Below are 20617 nucleotides of genomic sequence, written 5' to 3' on the forward strand. Positions count from 1 at the left end.
GAGAGCTGCAGGAATAAGTGAATTTCACAAGGTGCCAAGTTGGCCATTTAGGAATGAAGCCAACTTGGCAAAAGGATGGGCTCTGAACCTAAGTTACCTATTCTCACAAGCTTCCTTGGCGCTTCTGTCCTGTTTAAATTCCTAATCTTCATATCAGCGTCAGAGAGATATATGCATTTATTATACTGATGAGTCATCATGGGAAAGAACTGGCAGTCTAGCAGCAGGGGAAGCCAATACACTTGACAGTGAGACCAATTCTCTCTGAAGACAGATGCAGTTTGGTGGCAGACAGTGGAAAATGATTCACATTCCAACTGCTACTTAAATTACAATGGCTTCTCCAAACTGGGTCTCATTTAAATTGACAGACAGCTTTTGAGAGAAATCAATCAGATGCAAACCTCTATAAGGTTTTTGTTTGTTAAGAGAGAAAATGGTACAGATGAACCTGTCTGCAAGGCACAAATAGAGACACAGATGTAGAGAAACATATGGACCCCAAGGGGGGGAAAAGGGGGGTGGGATGAACTGGGAGATTAGGATTGACATATATACACGAATATGTATAAAACAGATAACTAATGAGAACCTGCTGTATAGCACAGGGAACTCTACTCAATGCTCTGTGGTGACCTAAACGGGAAATCCAAAAGAGGGGATATGTGTATACACATAGCTGATTCACTTTGCTGTACAGCAGAAACTAACACAACATTGTTAAGCAACTATACCCCAATTAGGAAAAAAAAGAGGACAGGGACTTGTCTCACTTCTTTAAGAAAAGTGAGGTCTGAGAGGACGAAATCTGTTTCTGATATGGACCTAAAATATGAATCTGCATCCTAATATTCATGCAAATACCCCAAATAGAATCCAATCGAATTACCAAGAATTACTACAAAATGAGTTTGCAAAAAAGTCGAAGACATTAAAAAACCAAACATGCAAAGTAGCATTTTTGGGGATTAGAAGCTGGAGTGTGCCGAACAGGGTAACCACAGGAGATAAAGAGTTAACCATTAGGTTAATACTGTGAAGTTGAAGTCTGCTGCTAGAAGCCCCCATCCCCGTCTTCCTCTCTTCACCATGACTTGACCCCACTTTCAGGGCCTGGAACTCTGAAGCCCCAAAGGCACTGCTCTATTCTGTGTCTCAGCAAAGCTCCCACAGGACTGGCTGACAAGATCCTCAATTGTAAACTTCTCTCTCCTTTGTTTGTCTTTCTTGCTCAGCCAGACACAGGGCCTCCTAGCAGTCAACAAGAGGCTGGAGACATTCTGTGACCCACCTTTATTGTCACTCTAACCTAAGGAATAATCACACTGGAAGGAATTCCAGATAGCCTGTGGATAACAGCACCAAGGTGGATCAGTGTATAAACAAAGCTCTGAGATGCAGATAAAAGCTGATATGCACAGAAACCCTGGCCTGCACCTTCATGTGGTGGCTTTCTGCAAGAATTCTCAAGCCAAGTGTGGGGAAACCTTACAGAGACTGTTCTCGAAGGTAGCTAAATGGCAGGGATAATCTCGGATATGCTGACTAGCACTGTGGGCCTTCTGGGACAGTGCTGAGATGAAACAGGAATGCTGCTGGGGATCTGGAGACGCCGGTCCCCAGGTCCCACTCTTCACAAGACTAAAGCCCCAGTTCTTGGCAGCTGTAGGGTACGGGGCCCTGGGTGGCAAAGGCACCATCTGCTTCCCGCCCGAGACCCTGCAGGACCTTCGTTTTCCTCCAGCTTCCGGATGTGGCGCAGGACAGGCTGCAGGTTCATGTAGAGGCGGTGGCTGTTACTCAGGAGCTGCAGAAGGTGTCTGGAGCGCATGGGGCACCCTGTGTAGTAGATGAGCTTCCTGGCTGAGGGCAAGCCATCTGGCAAAATCTCAAACTTCTTCCCCTGTGGGGGGAAGGCATGAATCAGATCAGGAAGAAAAGTATCCGATGTGCCAAGCTCCCCTTCATTTTCTAGTCAGTAAGGAAAACTACAGACTCAGAAATAAATGTATAAAGCTCCATCCAAAATTCCCGGAGGATAAATGACTGTTTTCCCTTTCAAAAACGTCACAGGACAGAGGATTACCAAAAATTCAGGGAAGTGCCTAGCCAGGGTCTTCTGGTTCCATCTTTGGTTTCTCTGGCTGGCCAGGCCATTTACATAATGGAGAAGAGAAGGGCCCATCACAAAAGCATCCTTAAATGTAATCCCAACACCCTAACTCAGTAAACAAGACAACAAATTCTAGAAGCGTAATACATTCAAATATCTGTTGAACACTTACAATGTACCAAACACTTTGCTAGGCCCTGAGAAAATAACAGCGCAGAGGACAAAGTCCCTACCCCTATGTCACTACATTCTGGTGGGAGAGATGGTAAATAAACACATAAAATAATTGCAGCTTATGATAAATTCTGGTAAGGAAATAAAGGAGTTATGATAGTGAACAATAAAGGATATCTATTTAGGGTTTAGAAAAAATGAAAAACTCTCTAGTTGGATAAAAGAGGGAGCTGGAAGCCGGAAGGACAGTTAGAGGGATGAGACGGGAAGGAGAAATAAGAGATGGAAGTAGCGTAAGTATCTTTCTGTCAGTAGAGGAATCTCATTCACTAGGTTTGGGATCATTCACATAAAGTTCTAAGTTGAGGGCAAGGGTTTGGAAAAGTTCCTTACAGTTATGGAATGTTACTAACTCCTTTAACTTTCCTGACAATGAATAGGGCAGCAGGACTACAGAAAGGAATATTCCAGGCACAGTGATTCTCAGCTGGAGAGGAGAGATAAAACAAAGAGGGAGGCATATTCTAACTACACACTTAAAGTCAGTGCAAAGCAATATGGGTTTGTGTAACTCAGACATGGATGGAATTTACCTCTCGACTTCCCATTTTAAAAGGAACCAACATTGGATGTCAATGCTAGAATGCTTATAACTTACACTTAATGAGCACTAAGCATGTATTAACTCACTTAATCCTCACAAGTCTATGGGGTGGGGGGCGGGGACAGTCAATTATCCCCATTTTGGAATGAAGAAACCAAGGCACAGAGGTGTTAAGTGATTTGCCCAGGGTCACACAACCAGGCAGGGCTGGGCTGGCTGCAAGAAGAATCATCTGGGAAGTTTGCCAAAATAGATTCCTGGTCTCCACCCCAGACCAACTGAATCAAAAATCTCTTAGGTGAGGATGATGAGGCCCAGAAATCTAAATAAGCTCCTCAGATGCGAGTGATGCACAACTAGATTCAGGAACCACTGGGTGCAGGACCCTTAAGGAATTCAATTTCTATAAATGTATTTTATTACTTCTTAATTGGGGACATGAAGGGGGCAAGTGGGGTAATAATTTGCTCATTTATAAATAGCTCCACTCCTTTCCCAAAGAGCTTGAACGAGAAAGAGCCAGTGAGTAGGAGGCAGGTCAGGCCCCATTTAATGTATGAGTGAAGTGAAATCAGATTGGACTGTGCCCAATGTAAAGTCAGAAACAGGTCTTTTAACTCCCAGGGCAGTGTGGAGTCAGTGCCCAAATGCTATCTGGCAACAGAGCCCTTTATTTATATAGGCCATCTTCCTGATGGAAAGAAAGAAGCACATGTGTCCTAATCCTTATCTTCCTCCTTTCTTTGTGTATTTTTTCCAATAATTTCTGAACAAAGCGAAATTATGAATTTTAACGACCACTAGAAATACATATAATTAACTGTAATTCTTTGAACCCTCGCCCAAATGGATACAGCTGACAAAACAGTGAAACAGCTGGGAAAAATCAAGAATTTGCTCCAACAAAAGAAAGTGTATCATTCTCAATAATCTAAAAGTAAAAGTACTTTTCCTGTTAAGAATTGCAGTCCTTTCTTTATAATGATGAGTTTCAACAGACAGATATTAATAGAAACATCTTTTTATATCACTCTTTATTCTTTGCTCAAGAGAAGTTAACTTCCACAAGAAATGGCCAACCCCCATGCTAAGAGTAATTTACCCTCTGATTACAGCTTTCTGTTTTCTAATCCCTCTGCTGTACATTTTTAAAAACAATTCTGTTTGATGAATTCATCTTGAACTTTTCCCCATCACATTTCTTCTGAAACTAGAATAACTTAGGGTAGAGTGGTGGGGACCATATACACAAATTAAAATTAGTAATTTCTTTTGCTGTAAGACTCTGTGTTTTAGGTTCACTACTGAAAAGTGGCAAGGATTATAATTATACCACATGCATAAGAATATAAGACAGCTAACTATTTTCATCTTCAATTTTGAGAAAATATCAAGTTTTGTGCCTGAAACAATATTTTGTTTAAAAAAACAAAACAAAAAATAATACAAGTCCACAAAAACAAAAAACTGAGTATTTTAAGTCAGTTATTTTAAACTCACCACAAACACCAACTTTCCAACATTGGTCCAAGGGAAATCATAAAGTAATTGTTTCTCTTCATCTAAATTCTGTGGAAAGAATTATAAGAGTTACTTATAACTCTTACAAGTAATGCACAGAGAGCTACTGAGGAAACTGACAGATATTCTAAAATAGCTCTAACTTCTTTCCCAGAAAACTAAAATACAGTAATTAACATCTGAAAGAGGTCCCCAACTCTCTTTGGAGATATGCAGACAGTAATTAAAAGAGGAGTGATACAATTCTGTCGCTTTTGGTTCCTGAGTGACTGTGTTAACCTGCCCTTTTAAGGCAATCTTTTCCCTTCTGGCCTATCCCTAAATTTAAATAAAAAGTCCAGAAGACTCAGGCATTCAAGAGATGAGATAAGGCACTCAGACTTTCATAACTGGATATTTTGCCTATATCGAAGATAAGGCATCCTTATATTCTCCCAGGTCTCACAGAGGGAGGCATCTCTCTCCCTTGTTTATGGCTGTAGCATAAAACCATCCCACTTGTAAAAGGATGATGGTAACTACTTACTCAAGGGACAGGTTTTATCAAAAAATTGTAACGGAAATTGAAATGTCTGGTCAGTCACTGTATTAAAAAGTCATTTTTCTTTCCACAGTTATAGATGCACCAGATGATAAAAAAGAATATTAAAAATTAATGACACACAAAGAAAAATGTCTGGATATTAATGATCTGTGAGTGATGAACTGTGGCCAATCTTTGGTTTGTTGTTTTCTGTTCTAGAGGACTTATTAGTGTCAAGGATCAGACTGCTTCACTTCGACTATCCCACCTTATCTACATCTGTGCTAGACAAATAGGAAGTAATGACCAATCAATGGCTGGAAATGGACCAGTGAACCTATCACAAGACCAGGCAGGCACACTGCCAGAGTAAGACATAGTGGATGCCATTTGACACTTTATTTCTCATTAACTAACCTGAAAAATCTGTATTCCCCGCATGGTCAATCCAAGGGTCAGAGAAGCTTCAATTTCCCTTTTATCCTATAGGAATAAAATTGTATGAAAAAGTATATTTTTCTTCTATAATGAACAATTCAGCACCAAAGAAAAGAACCAAAGATAAATTTCAGGATTAGAAAGCTTTTGACTTAAAATAACTTTGCTTGTCTTTCTGCATTCCTTGTTTTCTATAAGATTTAAGAAAATCATGGCCACATATTAAATCAGTAATGGTATTTTCTACTTTGTAAATCCCTGCGATTTCAAAGTTTTAGTGTTTTTACTATATTATATACACTTTCATATCTGACAATATTCTAAATATTTGTGTTACTGAGAACTCCAGTAAGACTATTTTGCTGCTTTTACATCATTTCTTTAATCTTCTCTCTTATGCTTAATCTTTTTTCAGAAGTTAGAATCTTGAATATAAGGTCGTAGTTATATTCTGAGATGTACTAGACTTTATATGTTTAAAACTGGTTAAATCTCCCAACTCTGAAAACAAAGTCAGAGGCAAGCCTGAATAGTTAATGCCCTTTCATGAAGATAGCTAATAAAGTTATAAAAGCTTTACATTCAGTTAGTCTTGAAAGAAAATACTTATGTTTAAGAAGTTCAATTATCACTTGCCAATATGATATACATTCTACCAGCTAAACCATAAAAAAAAAAAAACTACTACAACAAGTATAAGGGAAAAAATTGTACAATTAAGAATGTATTCTGAACTTGGCCACATCTTCTAAGTGCTCATCTGTAACAAGTGGATATAAGGTGTAAAGTTCAAACTAGAAAACAAAATTGCTGAGTAACTAAAATATTTTCATTATGAGATTTCTCAATAAAAACAATAAATGAGTACATGCAGATCTTTATTACATTTACTGCCAGTTTTTGCATGATCATGGAAAGGAATATTTTTAGAAAATGCATCCTTACCTGGCATAGTAAAGAGAAGCCACAGCCTATTTTCACTATTGGGGCTTTTTTTTCCCATTAATACTCTTTACATCAAGAAAGGCACACACAGTACAGGTTTAACAGGAGAAACAAATCCATCACTATGAGCTTAGGCCAATTTCCCTTTCAAGGCTGTTCTGATTGCTTCCTGAAATAAGATTGTGCTCATAAAAATGCTGGTAGTGCGTGTATGAGGTGCATATTACTGGGAAAGAGGCACAGAGGTTTTTGTTGTTGTTCTTGTTGTTTTAAGTTTCCTGTCTTCTGTCTCCATTTTATTAACAGGACTTAAATGAAGCAGTTTTAATGGCGGCCACGTGATTTTTTTAAAGAATGAAAATTCTGCCTATAAGGAAAACATATCTACTTCCCCACCTCATTCAGTTCACTAGTATTAGTTATCTTGTTTTAAGCAGACCAGAATGATTTTCTATGACACATAAAAGTAGTGCACTTTAAGCAAATTGAAAAATTAATTTTTACATGAAAGATAAACTGGAGATATCTACTTCACTAAAGGATTCCTAATAGGAACTCAATAGGATTCTTTAAAATACCAAAGCTTCCCTACAAAATAAAAAGCAACCAATATTTACTGAGCATTCACTAATGTGCCAGGCACTCCATCTGGTTATTTCAGATTCACCATCTTGTTGAATCTTCCCAACCTGTGATATGTATAGGATCATTTCCACTTAACAGATGCCCAGGATTGTAGCAACAGTTGCCTAGGATCCCAGCAAGAGTGAATGCTGATGGAGGGTTTATAAAGCCACAGTCTTTCTGATATATCATTCATACTTCTAATACATTTAAAAATATAAATTTATTGTCAAAAAATGTCATTTATTTGCATTTTCTCAGATAAATTGAGGTGTCACAATGAACTCCCTTAAAAGAAAAAAAAGAACTCAGTCTTCCAGGAATTTAGCTGAAGAGATCTTGTGGAACTCTATGCCTTTGAAAGATGACAGGGCATTAACAATGCATCTCTTGCGCATGAAAGAGAAAAAATAACATCCTTTGCTCTCTTTTTAAGTCTTTTGAACCAGCCAGGAAAATTACCCAGCAATATATCCAAACTACGGTCTAGTCTCCAATTGTCTAGTTACGTTAATCTTACCACAAAGGATGTAGGAGAGATAACAAACCTAATAATAACAATAATAATGGTAAAGGCAACACGTTTAATTTCATGCCTAACACGTGCTAGGTACTGTTTTTAAACACTTTTCACCCACTAATTCCTTTAGTCTTCAATAAACCTCAGAGTTTATTGGCTTTGTTACCATCCCCATTTATCTATGGGGAAACTAAAGCACAGAGAGGCTAAGTAACATGCCTAAGGTTACACAGTAAGGGGTGAAGCTGGGATTTAATCCCAGAAAGGTAGGCCCAACAGATCACACTCTGAACCACTTCATCCTATTTGGTTGGAGAATAAATATACCTTTGAATACTTAAATGGGAATTCAAGGGTTCTTGCCATGGAAGTGATACTTGTGAAATAGGGAGAGGAGTGGGAAGGAGAAGCAGGAGAGAAGACAGAACATATTGCCAGTGATTCCCTGCAGAGCCCACCCCAGTTATTATTTGGGTCTGTGACCTCTGACCCAGGATGGAAAAATGAGGCTAGAGACACAAGAACACAAAACACAAGGACACAGGAGAAAGGCAGTATCAAACTTTAGAGTGACAGCACAGAGTCAGTGGTTTAAGCACACAGGCTCTTGTCAAGTAGACCTGGGTTGAATCCTGGCTCTTACTAGTTTTGTGATCTTTGGTGTGTATCCTGGTCTGTAAAATGAAGATTACAGTCCTATCTTATACTTATGAGGATTTTTAAAAGAGGATAAATATAAAGTGGCCCCATAAACACAATACTCCATAAACATTAGCTATTGTGGCGATGTTCTTATTACTAATGGATACATGCAGGTACGGCTTCACTTCAAGGAGTATTAAAAATTACTGATCGAACAAGTTGCAAATGTTACTCCCCAAGGCAGAAATGCAGATTTGGGAAGGAGAAAAATAACTATTTCATAATCGCTGAAAAGCCAGATGCACAATTTACAGCCACTGGTTATCTCAATACTAGGACCATTAAAAAGACTCCATTCTGCTCCCAGGACTGAGGAAAAGCATCATTGACTCCAAGACTGACCAATGATGACAAACAGCGGTTGAAATGAAATTCTTTTAAAAGCCCATTAAAAAAATTAAAAGGACAACTTTAAATAAAAACGTCTCCTGATCAAGGAGGTATGGCTGCAGACCTACTGCAGTTTTGTACCTTATACAATCTGTAGTAGTGAACGGCAACATCATCCAGTCGGACGGCCTCTTTGATATATTTAAGATGAGCCTCAGAAGCTGTCAGTGCGAACTGATCTTTGTGCATGTTTGGAATGTGCTTCAGGATGTAGTCCTTCCCTCTCTTGGAAACAACCTGTTGGAATACAATGGGAGCGCAATGCAACATTTGTTGGAGGGATGCAAATACTACCCTCATCTCCCAAATGATGAGAACCGAAAACAGGCCATGTAAATTGGCTGATTTCCATTAGAAAATTCCCACGCTTATTCTTTTTTGATCATCTGTTATGTGACCTGGCTGAATGAGCTAATACTAGAAGCTACAGAGTCAATTTAGCTGTAGTACTCCATATCTAAGAAGAAAAATCACAAGAAATGGGAAAAATATGTTCTCTTGGCTTTAAAATCACCAACAAAGAAAAACCATGCAAACTTGCACAATTTTGTCCACCTCACTGCTTATACTTGCAGAATTATTGGTACCATGAAATGCAGCCACTGTCAGCACATCTTCAGGGTCCGGATTCTACTTAACTCTTCTAAAATTACAGCCACAGAGTGGGAGGTTCTAAATGTTAATCCGAAGAAAGCAGGGGACTGCGAGGAATTCTCAGAAACATTTCTGGTTTTTGCATAAGAGGCTGATATGAACACTCTACTCAAATGCTTATGAGAAAACAGTTTCACTCAAATATTCATTACAATTCACTGCAACTTCAGTTTTCAACAGACAGTAGTCAAAGGTTTTAGATATCAAAAATATATAGTATCCAGAAGCTGCAGGTTCAAAGAAAGGTGTTGATAAAAGTCTTAGCTGATTTCACGAAGATTATAAAATATGGAAAGAATTATGCAAAGTGAACAAAAAGCATTTTAGTGCTTAAAATGACCAGGATTTGAAAATTAGAGAATTTTTAGTTTTATTATTGTTTTTATAGTTACTGATGTTTTGTTTCTTCCCATGAATATTTTAAGGAGAATTAAACATGATGAGTTATTATTGGCCAATAATCAAGTTTTGCTGAGAACTCAAGTTACAGATTTTTCTTTCTAGGTTCCTTTTACATGGAGATCACCTAAATCAGTACTTGTCAACCTTTTTCAGGTCAAAGAACCCCTAGAAAATAATATCTGTAAGGGCAATGAAGTAGATGATTTTGGTGATCGCAAGGGTTGAGGAAGCTGGTATCTCAGCACCCTGGGTGCCATGGCACACTAATGGGAAGCTCTGCTTTAAAGACCAAGGGTCACTGAGTACCTGATGATAACTAAGGGAATGTAAATACAGGTTAACTTTGGCCCAACAGACATTGCTATGTAATAGCCTGACATCTTTTGTGGGTTTTCTTGAACAACTGAAGCACTGTCAGCCAGTGAACAAAAACTTATATTGAGCACCGTGATGTGAAATGCTGAAGAAACAGAAAAGGTTAAGTTTATGCCTGTCCTTTAGAATATGCTAAGAAATACTTAGATCACTGGGTGCAAGAGACAAACAGAGAATTTGAAAATAAAATACTTATGTTCAGGGTCTTATTGAGCCCAGAGGAGGGGCACTGGGCACCTAGACAGTCTGCCCAGGGAACCACACCTGAGCTGATGAGCAGGAGTAGCCAGGTGAAACAGGGAGTGGGCCTCACCAGCTAAAGGAGCTGCAGACAGAAAGGCCCAATGTGTGAAACACCACAGGAATTGCTGGGTGTTGCTAGAACACAACACACAAGGTGCAGGACAACCAGAAAGGAAGCTGGAAAGGCTGGCAGGGACCCATGCTGGGAAGTTCCTAGGTCATGCTTGGGAGCCTGGGCTTCACTCCGAAGATGAAGGTTTAAATCAGAAGCAAAAACAACTCCTCTGCAAGCTGTGAGTAAAGCCTGAAGCAGGGACAACTGCAGGAGTGCTGATGAGAGCTGAAGCCTGGGAAACATGAAGAACCACTACGGGGAGGACACGTGGTAATGTTTAGGAAGTTAAGAGCAACAAAAATACAAGTGAATCTTATTTCTTAAGCTGGGTGATGCAGAATCAAGGGTTTATGTTAGAGGATGTTCTCGTTGACTGGGTGGGGCAGGGAGAAAGAAGGGTGATAAGAAAGAGCCCCGAGTGGCTCAAGTTTCTAGGTGATCGGGTGGATGGCAGTGCCACTGGCTGAGGTTAGGAACACAGAGGTAGGAACGCAGAGAATTGAGGTGTGAAGAAGATGAATTTGATTTGGGACATTCTGAGTGTGAGGTGCCTATGGGTAAACAGCTGTCTTACAGACATAGGGGAGAGAAACAGATTCAGGAGGTGCCAGTACATAGGTGGTTGTAAAAAGCATTAATTTGGAGGAGATCTCCTGGGATGTGAGTGACTAAGTGTCAAATGCAGCAGAGAAATTCAGGAAAAGAAGTGAAAAGTGTCCACCGGATTTGGCAATTTAAAGGTCACTGCTGGCTTTAAGGACAGCACCATGAGTGGAGGGGGTGGTGAGGAAAGAAGGCAGATGGATGTGGGTTGAGGATTACACGTCGAAGTAAAGAAGCTAAAAAATCAAATATACATTGTCACTTTTTCAAGAAGCTTTACTGAGAAGGGAAGGAGAGATTGGTAGGTCTTCTTTCCCTCCCTCCTTTCTTCCCTGAGGATGGGGAGGTGTGAAGCAAACAAAGTATGTCCTGACTTAAGAAGAGTTAGTTGGGGTAGAGGCTGAAGATACGGGAGAGAGAGCCGTCTCGGCAGAGACCTAGAGGAAGAATGGGAAGCGATATCAACAGGGTGGGGATGGAGAAAGGACCTCTGAGACAGTCAGTGCTCAAATAACCTAAGTTTTCTTGCTGAAATAAGGGGGTTGCTCCTCTTTTGAGAGTGAAGGAGATGGTGGTCAGATCAAGCAGTTTACTTATATTTGTTTCCTCAACACAGGAGAAGCTGTGAATGATCTCACCTTTTAAAGAGTAATGTGTTTCTCCCTTCGAAGGGAAAAAATGCTGCTTGAATTAAGAGGACATAAGACGGTCAAGGCCATGTAAATGCCAAAAGAAGGCTGGCAAATACCAAGTTCCACCATCTTTACGATGGATAGCAATCCTCTTCCTCATAACCCATAAGCAGATTGAGTCCATCGAGAGACTGTAGGTGCCACGCTCTCAAGTATGAAATGTGTATCTGGGCGTCACGGAGGGTGTACTGGCCATCAAACATCTGGGTTCCCAGTTCTTGTAGCAGCATGACTACCCACACAATGAACTAGAAATGTGCTAGAGAAAACACTTCAGAATTTGAAAACAGTGCCTACCCAAGATGGGAAGTAAGCCTCGGGCTCAAAGTATTTTCCATAGTGCTTATTCCTTTTGAAGTTCCCAAGATCAGCCTGCAGAGCGAAGGCTGCCAGCAGGAAGTAGGCCTCCTCTCGGAGCACACACTGGGAATGAAGAACTTGTTTTCTCAGGTGCCAGTAATAATAGTATCTTGCTGCTCTGTCACTAGGAAAATAAAACAGAACTCACATTTTGATGGAACAATCTAAAGGCATGTAAACAACCCCAATCCTGCTATCCATCTGGTGACAAGAGCTCTTCTGTTCCTGCTCCCTCCTCCCCCCTCCCTCCTCACTCACTGAAAAGGGGGAGGTTGTAGCTAATACCGGATTGCTGCCTAACTGCTGCTTCACCAAGTTCGCAGGGTGTCAGGACCCCAAGTCAGACTACCCAGACTGCAAAAATAACACTTCCTATGGCCAATAGCATTTGATTCATTCAGAGAATGGAAAACAGATCTGAATCATTCCACTCCAATGTGGGATATACTACATTGAACAAGTATTAGAAGCCTAGGCATCTGTTGTCTGTATTAAAATAATTTTGCTACAATAATGCTGCACACATGACACAAATAAGGACAAATCTGAGGAGACAATCCTGGCTTGAATGTTATGCTGTCCTTTTTTGTTTTGATTTTCATCTGAGCACATTACAAATACACTAAGGCCCTTTTCAAAATATTTCTGTTTATATGCCCTACTAGAAAAGAATTTGCCTAACTATGAATAGTCTTTTTTTCCTCTAAGAATGAATAAGCTGAAAACTCTCCTTAAATCTTTTTTTTTTTAATTAAGTGGCTGTTACTTTATGGGTGTGATTTTATAGGCACATGTTGTAAGAATCATGATAGTCGTCACAAATGGAAATACGAATAGTGCACTCATTACACTCCATTGAGGTCAGAAATAAATACAGTCCCCATTGAATACACTGAGTAAGAAGTGCTGATTGGGGAAAAATATGGTCAAGCTCCAAAAAATGTCACAGGCAAACAGGACGCCTCTGTGATCAAAGTAAAAATGCAAGAAAAAAATGTGTGTGTGTGTATGTATTTAATGAGTATTTGTCTCCCTATTACTTTAGGTTGAATGTTCACCTGAGATTAATAGCTCATTAGTTGATGATAATAAAAACATACGGGTTTACTTTAACCAAGACTGTGTTTAAAAATGAAAAGTTTAAAATTTAAAAATAAAGCATTTATGTAATTTTTTTTTTTCCCTTATGACTTTTCAGAGCACTTCTTTTTATAATGTTGAGTACACAATGATTGGACTAGCTCATCACTGGGGAAAAGGGCAGAAGCATGGAGATCAATTAAACATTCATTAGTCCCAGGGGGCTAATTAGTGGCTAAATAATATATTTTCCTTCTTTCCAGCACATTCCATTCCAATTAAGTAAACTTAGAAAAAGTTTTATATAAACTGAGAATAACTAGAAAAGTTTCTCTGCTTTAAAAACATTCTTTACGGGCTAATATTTTTTACTTTTGAATTTGCATGTGGCAGTAACATAAATATTAAGAGCAAATCTCAGATACAACTCATTAGCCACATGTATCTTTGTCCCTTTTACGTGGGGTTTCTCAAAATTTAAAAATAAATAAGTAAAACACAGAGTTCACATTTCTAGTATTTTCTATCAGCCAACAAAATCACCTCTGAAAGTCTTCCAGCACTGAATCCTCCTATATAAATAATAAACTGAGCTTCTAAACTGGGGAATTCTGAGTCTGTATCATGAGCACAGTATTATTCATGCACCTGCCTCCAGAAAAAGAATCAATTACCTGCCCTTGCCAAACTGCATCTAAGATTCTCACAGGATACCTCCACTGGGCGTAATCTTAGCTTTAAAGCTACTGCCAAGAACAGAAGCAAGACCCCAAAAGTGAAAAGAAAACCAGGCTATATAAACACCCATGCATTTTTATAGGAACGAGTTCCTGCTGCTGTTCCACTCCTCACACCACCACCAGAAAAGAATATAATCCATTAACCAACTTTCCACTTTACACGAGTACTAGTTCTTTCTTATCTTTTTGGTGACTGATTTGTTATTGAAAATGTGGAGTAGAGAAAATGTGAGCTGATGAGATTGTTAACATTTTCACTGATAGTCTAACATTATCACTCATTCATTCAACAAATGTTTATTGAGTGTCTACTGTACCTCTGTTTTAGGGACTGAAGATACATGGTGCGTAAAAAAAAATTTTTTTTTAATCCCTGCTCTTTTATATTCTAGCAGGTGGAGACAAACAATAAACACAAGTACTTTATCTGATATGTTAGAGGATGAGTACTGTAGAAAAATAACGGTTCGGAATTTCTCCCTGTCCTCATACCTGATCAATCGGCCATTTTCCACATAGTACTGCACACGGAAGTGGATGATCATAGGGGGTCCAAACTGGTCAATACCCTAAACAAAGACATGCGTAAAAATCAGGCTGTTTTTAGTTACTTCAAAAGTGGGTTTCAAAAACAACAAATACCATTATTTACAAGTAACTTTTTAAACACTAAAAGGTTTGATCTACTTCTAATGAGTAGGGGCTTGCAGCGGGTAGACAGTTGTCTCAGTTGTCCTAGATGGATACCAAGTTTATGTGAAAACGGGAAGTTTTATAACTATATCTGATACTCATTCACTGTAATGCCAATGACAACATACGGGAAGATAAAAATAAATGCCAGTGGAAATTTCTAGCTGAGATCCAGCTCCTCTCTCAGCTCTGTCCCCTGTGGTGACCATTTGCTCCTCATTACAATGTTCTGTTCGTCTGACATTCCACATACCAAATGCTAACATGCTGTTTGTTTATTTAGACCTTCACGTTCCTTACTTTGTAGTTGGCTTTGAAGTAGCCTTCCAGTTTACTCCAAGAATTCTTAAATACAAATTGGAGGATTGAGGATTAGACACTGGGGATTATTACTGATTTGCGAGGGGGTGATCTTGAAAACACTAGGTAAATTCCCAGTGAATGCTCCCCTATGCAAATGGAAGGCACTGGTTCAATAAAGTAACAAAATATCAAATGTAAGGATAGTAAAATTGGATTTTAAAATGACTAATAATTTCTAGACCATCAGTTTTGACAACTAACGTGGCCAAAGAACAGGAACAAATACTTTTTCCATGCTTTTCATTTCAAAATATTATCCCAAGATTACTAAAAGGTTAGTATCCAATATTATTTTAGCAGATATTCAAAATCTATTGCTACATGCTATAAGCTATTAATACTTCACTAATGTGATATTTTAGAACTTATAATTCATTTCGCTTTCCCAATATTTACTGTATAAAGTGTTAAGATATTTTTCTAATGTATAATAATTAAAATAAACCTTTTAAAAAATCAAAAGAATTTTGCTCATAAATGTAATCTCACCCAAGTGACTTCGTATTGTCGTACCTTGCTGGCCTCTTTCTTCCATTCTTTTGGACAATACTTATAAAGCTTTTGTGACAACTCCATATACACATGTTCATTATCTGCACATTAAAAAAAAAGGAGACAAGGTGATAAAGGATAGATTTTTTCAAAAGAAAAGAAATGGGTTTTTCAAAAAAGCCTCCAGATTTGTGAATGTACTCTGAATTCACATATTACCAAGAAAACTCAACAGGATATTAAAAGATAAAAGGTTCTGTGGGATAGACATTAACGACAAGCTTTATGAATTATTTTGCTTTTGCAATACAGAACATGTCTCGTTAAAAATATGTTAACATTTAGAAGAAGTATTAGATTCCAACTCTTACTTTTACTTAGTTTCTGGGGTCGTTATAACTTACAGTTTAACTTCCAACACTGTGGGTGTTACTCGGTTTTAGAAAAACATGCTCTTGTTTGGCTCACAGAGGACTCATCTCATAAGTGCAAAGTAATGAAACAGGGCAGAAACACCGCCTTAATTGTTACGTAAGAAATTAGAAAACACTGATGAGAACCAACCCATTTCCAAGTGAGGAGCCTGACCCATGTGTTTTGTGAAGAATGGTCTTTAAGACCCATGTGCTTTGTGAAGAGAAGTCTTTTAGACTATTTCTTCTCTGTCTCCTCCACATAAAACAGCATGAAGAAATGATAAAGCATTACTCGCACTGCCTTTGGGATTGACCTTGTGGGAAGAGGAGAAGAATCTTATGCAAAACAAGAATGAATGCCAAAATATTTCTTCAAGGGAATGATGTTCTTAAGATGAACAGAAAATAAGACTGCTAAAAAACCCATATAAAAATGATCTAAACGTGAAAACAAGCTGGTAAAAAATGTAAAAATTTTCTGATTTCCCAAATGGACTCTTTTAAAGAGAGAGATATTTCATATGAAAAGCCTTCCTATCTTGTACAGTTTTCAATCTTTTTAAAAAAAACTCCTTCTTTTTCCTCTAACCATCACTATGGGGGCATGCTCTTGGAAAGCCCTGGTACAAATGTACTCATTCTGGAAGAGAAGTGTGTCTCTTTGACTGCTTCAAGGATAACACACTTGACCACGCTGTCACTCATGACTGAATGTTGGAGTTTGACTGGAAAAGCATCACAAGAGAACAGGAAGGGTAAAGCTACTTTTTGTCTATGAATGGCGTATTAAGTCAACCAGTTTGGACAAAACGGGTAAGGAAGAGGTCCCCAAACCAAGAGGACGCTACTAAAATCCACTTATCACGTCAACTAAAACCATCTCCCATCTCTCTTATGTTACCAATTAAACATGAAATGGACAAGATCAGACAACCTTACTGTTGAATCTGATTTGTGTTTGGCTTGAGTTCCTGTCTGAAGAAGCAACATAATGAATAGAACAGACCGTTCACCATAATGGCACATACATATTTTTTTAAACTATCACTGCGTCTCTACCATCTGACAGTTTGACCAGAGCTTTGTACTTCAGGAATTCTCAAGCACACATCAATCCTGAAAACAGGTGGAACAGTGATTTCCATTAGACCTGAGAGAAAGCTGAAATGGAGAGAAGGCAAGGGATATGTCTAAAGCCACATGGCTAGCTAGTGGTAGAACCAAAATCAGAACCAGGTCATCTGATTCCTGTTCCAATGTTTTTTTGCCATCCTGCAATCTCTCTTTTAAAAAGGACATCTGAGTGCTCGCTTCAGCAGCACATATACCAAAAAGGACATCTGAAAAACTCTTATTCTGAAACCTAAGGAAGCTGTAAACTGGTTTTATGAGATTGACTTGTTCAACAACAAAGATCAACAGTCTGGCTGTAGCTGTAGTAAGAATTAACTCTGAGTACAAAATAAAAGTAAGGTTACTTAGAATCTGTAGGGCATCTTATACCCCCAGACCCTTCCTTGAAAGAATGACTGAGGTGTGTACTAATACAAGGATAGAGCTGAGCATCTGTGTTTTTACTGCTTTCACTACCACAGGAAGAAGCTGAAGAGCAAATGGCTGGTTCCTCACTTCCTGCTCCATGCTCTCTGGCCTCTCCAGAGCTGTCTTTTTAGACGACTGAAAACTGCTCACTCACATTTTGGAGCTGAACTTGTTGATCAGTTGATCATGATATACTTTCCAACACAGCAAACCTAAGCACTTTATGGTACTAACCAGATTCTCAAGATATCATCAGCCTTTAAATTGAAACCAATTCCAATAGCATAAAATAATTCATATCCAAATATAAAATATAGATAAATTTCACAAAAAAAGGTCTCCTTGGAAAACTGAGCAAAGATTTGAAAGGTTTTTGGCATCTAGAAGACTAACTTAGAGAAATCTTAAAATATGATTTGAAAGAAGAACGCTTTAAGGAATGGCTGCACTTAAACCCTGGGAACTTAACTCTAACTATGGTGTTACTGGCAGAGAAAGCTTATATGGAGCCCTTTGCTTGAAAATCTTCTCCACATAAAGTATACAGAAGAAACTGATCCCATTTCTCTAAGTCATGTGTTCTGACTGGAAAAAAGAGAAGGGGCAAGGAAGGAAAAACAGAAAATAAGAGTAAATTAATAGATCACTTTGTTATACTATATATTCAACAGCAAGAGAAGCTGAATAGAGGAAAGTCAGTTTTATTATGTCTAAATGTCTTTTAATGTTAAAAATTATAAAACAAATTAAATTACAAAAACATCCAATTTCCTACTAGCGCCAGGAAATGATGTACAGTTTAACTTCTAGAACTTATAATTCATTTATAAGTGCAAAGAAACAAAAATCAATCTTAGTTCATTAAACATAAAAGAGCAAAGAAACAAAAATCAAAGAAACAAAGAATCAAAGAAACAAAAATCAATCTTAGTTCATTAAAACATAAAAGAGCAAACACATAAAACCCAGACTCCTAAAGAGGAACAAATTTTTAAGTTCAAACCATAATAAATTCATGACCTAAAATTCTAAACTTGTAAGAAATACAGAACAGTACTCATATTAAAATATGAGTACTAGATTAAAAATCATGATCAGTTTATGGGTATTTTGACAATCATAATTACATAACAATATGCTCAATTTAAGTTACAGCTATAAAATGTCATTTCCTCAGGGACAGTTGGCTAACTCCATCAGAGATGGGATTGAGACTTACTTTGTATAACACTGAGTCCAAAGAGGTGACAGTCCTTTAGCCTGAGTAGGTCACACACCTGGACCAGCAACTGGTGACACAGAATTTTAACCTATAGGAAAAAAGACAAAAACAAACACACATTTAAGATAACAATTCAGCGAAGTCCAGACAGTGAGCCACAATCAGGCAACGTAATGCATCCTAAATACATGCTTTGAAGGGACAAGCTGACACTAGCAAAACGACAGTTGGTTTATGGAAATCACTTTAATCTGCAGCTGTGTTTCAATAATAATGATCACAATTCAAATTTCTACAACCTGGTAATAAAGTACCACTGCAATCTTGTACAAGACTCATAAATCTTAGGATACATGGATAAGGCCTTACTCTACAGCTGTGGTGCATGATAAATATGTATTTCAGAAGGAACCCCAAATAGCCTAATCAGATTATCAAAATTATTAATTTGGCAAGTATCTTTACAAAGAAAGTTTTCCTCTTGATGGTCTAAACAAAATGCTCACATACTGCACAATGAGTGAATACCTAGCTTTTATTTACTTTAATAATTGACACATCTTGTAAGTACCTAAACCAGGTTCTTTTTCTGAGTCCTAGTATAATTCAAACATAATAAAACCATATTAATTTGGAACTCTGGGGTTAAGTTATTCTGAAAAGTCACATGTTGAACGATAACAGTCTTTAAAAGAAGCAGTTCTAATGACTTTTCAAATGTTTAATGAAGTGTTTTGGGAGACAATAATTCTAATGAGTCTGCCTTGTTGAATTCAGAACCACTAAAGCTTATTAGTATTGGGATTGACACTAAGAGACCACGTGGCTCAATTTCTTCATCTGATAGAAGTAGAAAAGAAAAGCCAGGCAGCTTGCAGTCATGTAACTAGTAGTGGCAGAGGCAGCAACTCACACCTTTGCTCATTTTGTATTACAATATTTTTGTATATGTATATTAATAAAATATGTGCAACATGACAGTTTATCAGTGTAGGTACATATATTGTGTGGCATTTCCCCTCGTATTTGTAATATTAACTTGCAACTTCTTTCTTCAACAATGATGACAGTTACAGTTTTAATGATTACAAATTCTAAATTAGTTAACTCTGAATTAATGACTTCTTATCATACCTTAATATGTAACTCAGACTCAGAAAATAAAAACATGTTGAGATCTCTTGACAATTGAAAGCCAAACAATTCAAAATGGTGACAATGTCAACTGGAGTAAGAAAAATAGGTTTACAGCTCTTTTCCACATTCACTGTTAAATGGCAAATAATCTGAAGCACCTTATCCACTAGAAAGTGCAAAAAGTATTTATGTAAGGCCAGAGAGTACCACTTAGGCTGTTTTAGAAGTTACAGGAACTCAGTGAAGCTGGGACAGTGTCTTATTTTACATTCAGGATATACAGCAGGCACTCAGTAAATGTCTGATGAACAAAAGCTAGGGATCTGATTTTCCTGTGGGCTCCTCACCTTCCTTCTGTTCCATGACTACAGACGACTCTCTGACCCACTGAGCAGATCATTTAGTAATGTGCCACGTAAGAATTTAGGGAAAATGTATCAATACACATCCACCAACACCACTGGGGGAATACATTTGCCAATAGGAAATCAGTATCATCTTCGTTCACTAAAAAGACTTTGGATTTGAGTTCTATATTACTGTGATTCCACTTTACAAATAAGCTTAAATAAAGAAAATGATAAAGTAATGGAAAAAGTGTCTAATGTTAAATAAAATTGAATTAGATACTACAAATTTGAGACTTCAGATGTCATATAGTCTAGGACTTCTTTAATCTTTAGATTTGACTGTATTTTAAAATGTCATGGGACTTCCCTGGTGGCGCAGTGGTTAAGAATCCGCCTGCCAATGCAGAGGACATGGGTTTGAGCCCTGGTCTGGGAAGATCCCACATGCCGCAGAGCAACTAAGCCCGTGTGCCACAACTACTGAGCCTGCGCTCTAGAGGCCGTGAGCCACAACTACTGAGCCCACGTGCCACAACTACTGAAGCCTGCGTGCCTAGAGCCCGTGCTCCACAACAAGAGAAGCC

General features: G+C 38.2%; 1 protein-coding gene across 3 annotated transcripts in view; it reads right to left on the reverse strand.

Annotated features, from left to right (window-relative positions):
- The window catches only part of FRMD6 (FERM domain containing 6), a 79777-nt gene that overhangs the window by 10806 nt on the left and 48354 nt on the right, over positions 1-20617 (reverse strand). For 2 of the 3 annotated variants that reach the window (XM_060142663.1, XM_060142657.1), the window contains exons 3-10: positions 18544-18634; positions 15364-15467; positions 14311-14387; positions 11936-12122; positions 8636-8791; positions 5353-5418; positions 4392-4460; positions 1729-1903 (exon numbers count right to left, since the gene is read on the reverse strand). In XM_060142663.1, coding sequence (XP_059998646.1) covers positions 1729-1903; positions 4392-4460; positions 5353-5418; positions 8636-8791; positions 11936-12122; positions 14311-14387; positions 15364-15467; positions 18544-18634 — 925 coding nt within the window. The remainder of the gene's footprint in view (positions 1-1728; positions 1904-4391; positions 4461-5352; positions 5419-8635; positions 8792-11935; positions 12123-14310; positions 14388-15363; positions 15468-18543; positions 18635-20617) is intronic. The other variant, XM_060142669.1, reaches the window with a different exon arrangement.

The sequence above is a fragment of the Lagenorhynchus albirostris genome, chromosome 1 (genome assembly GCF_949774975.1).
Source record: "Lagenorhynchus albirostris chromosome 1, mLagAlb1.1, whole genome shotgun sequence".
Lineage (NCBI taxonomy): Eukaryota > Metazoa > Chordata > Mammalia > Artiodactyla > Delphinidae > Lagenorhynchus > Lagenorhynchus albirostris.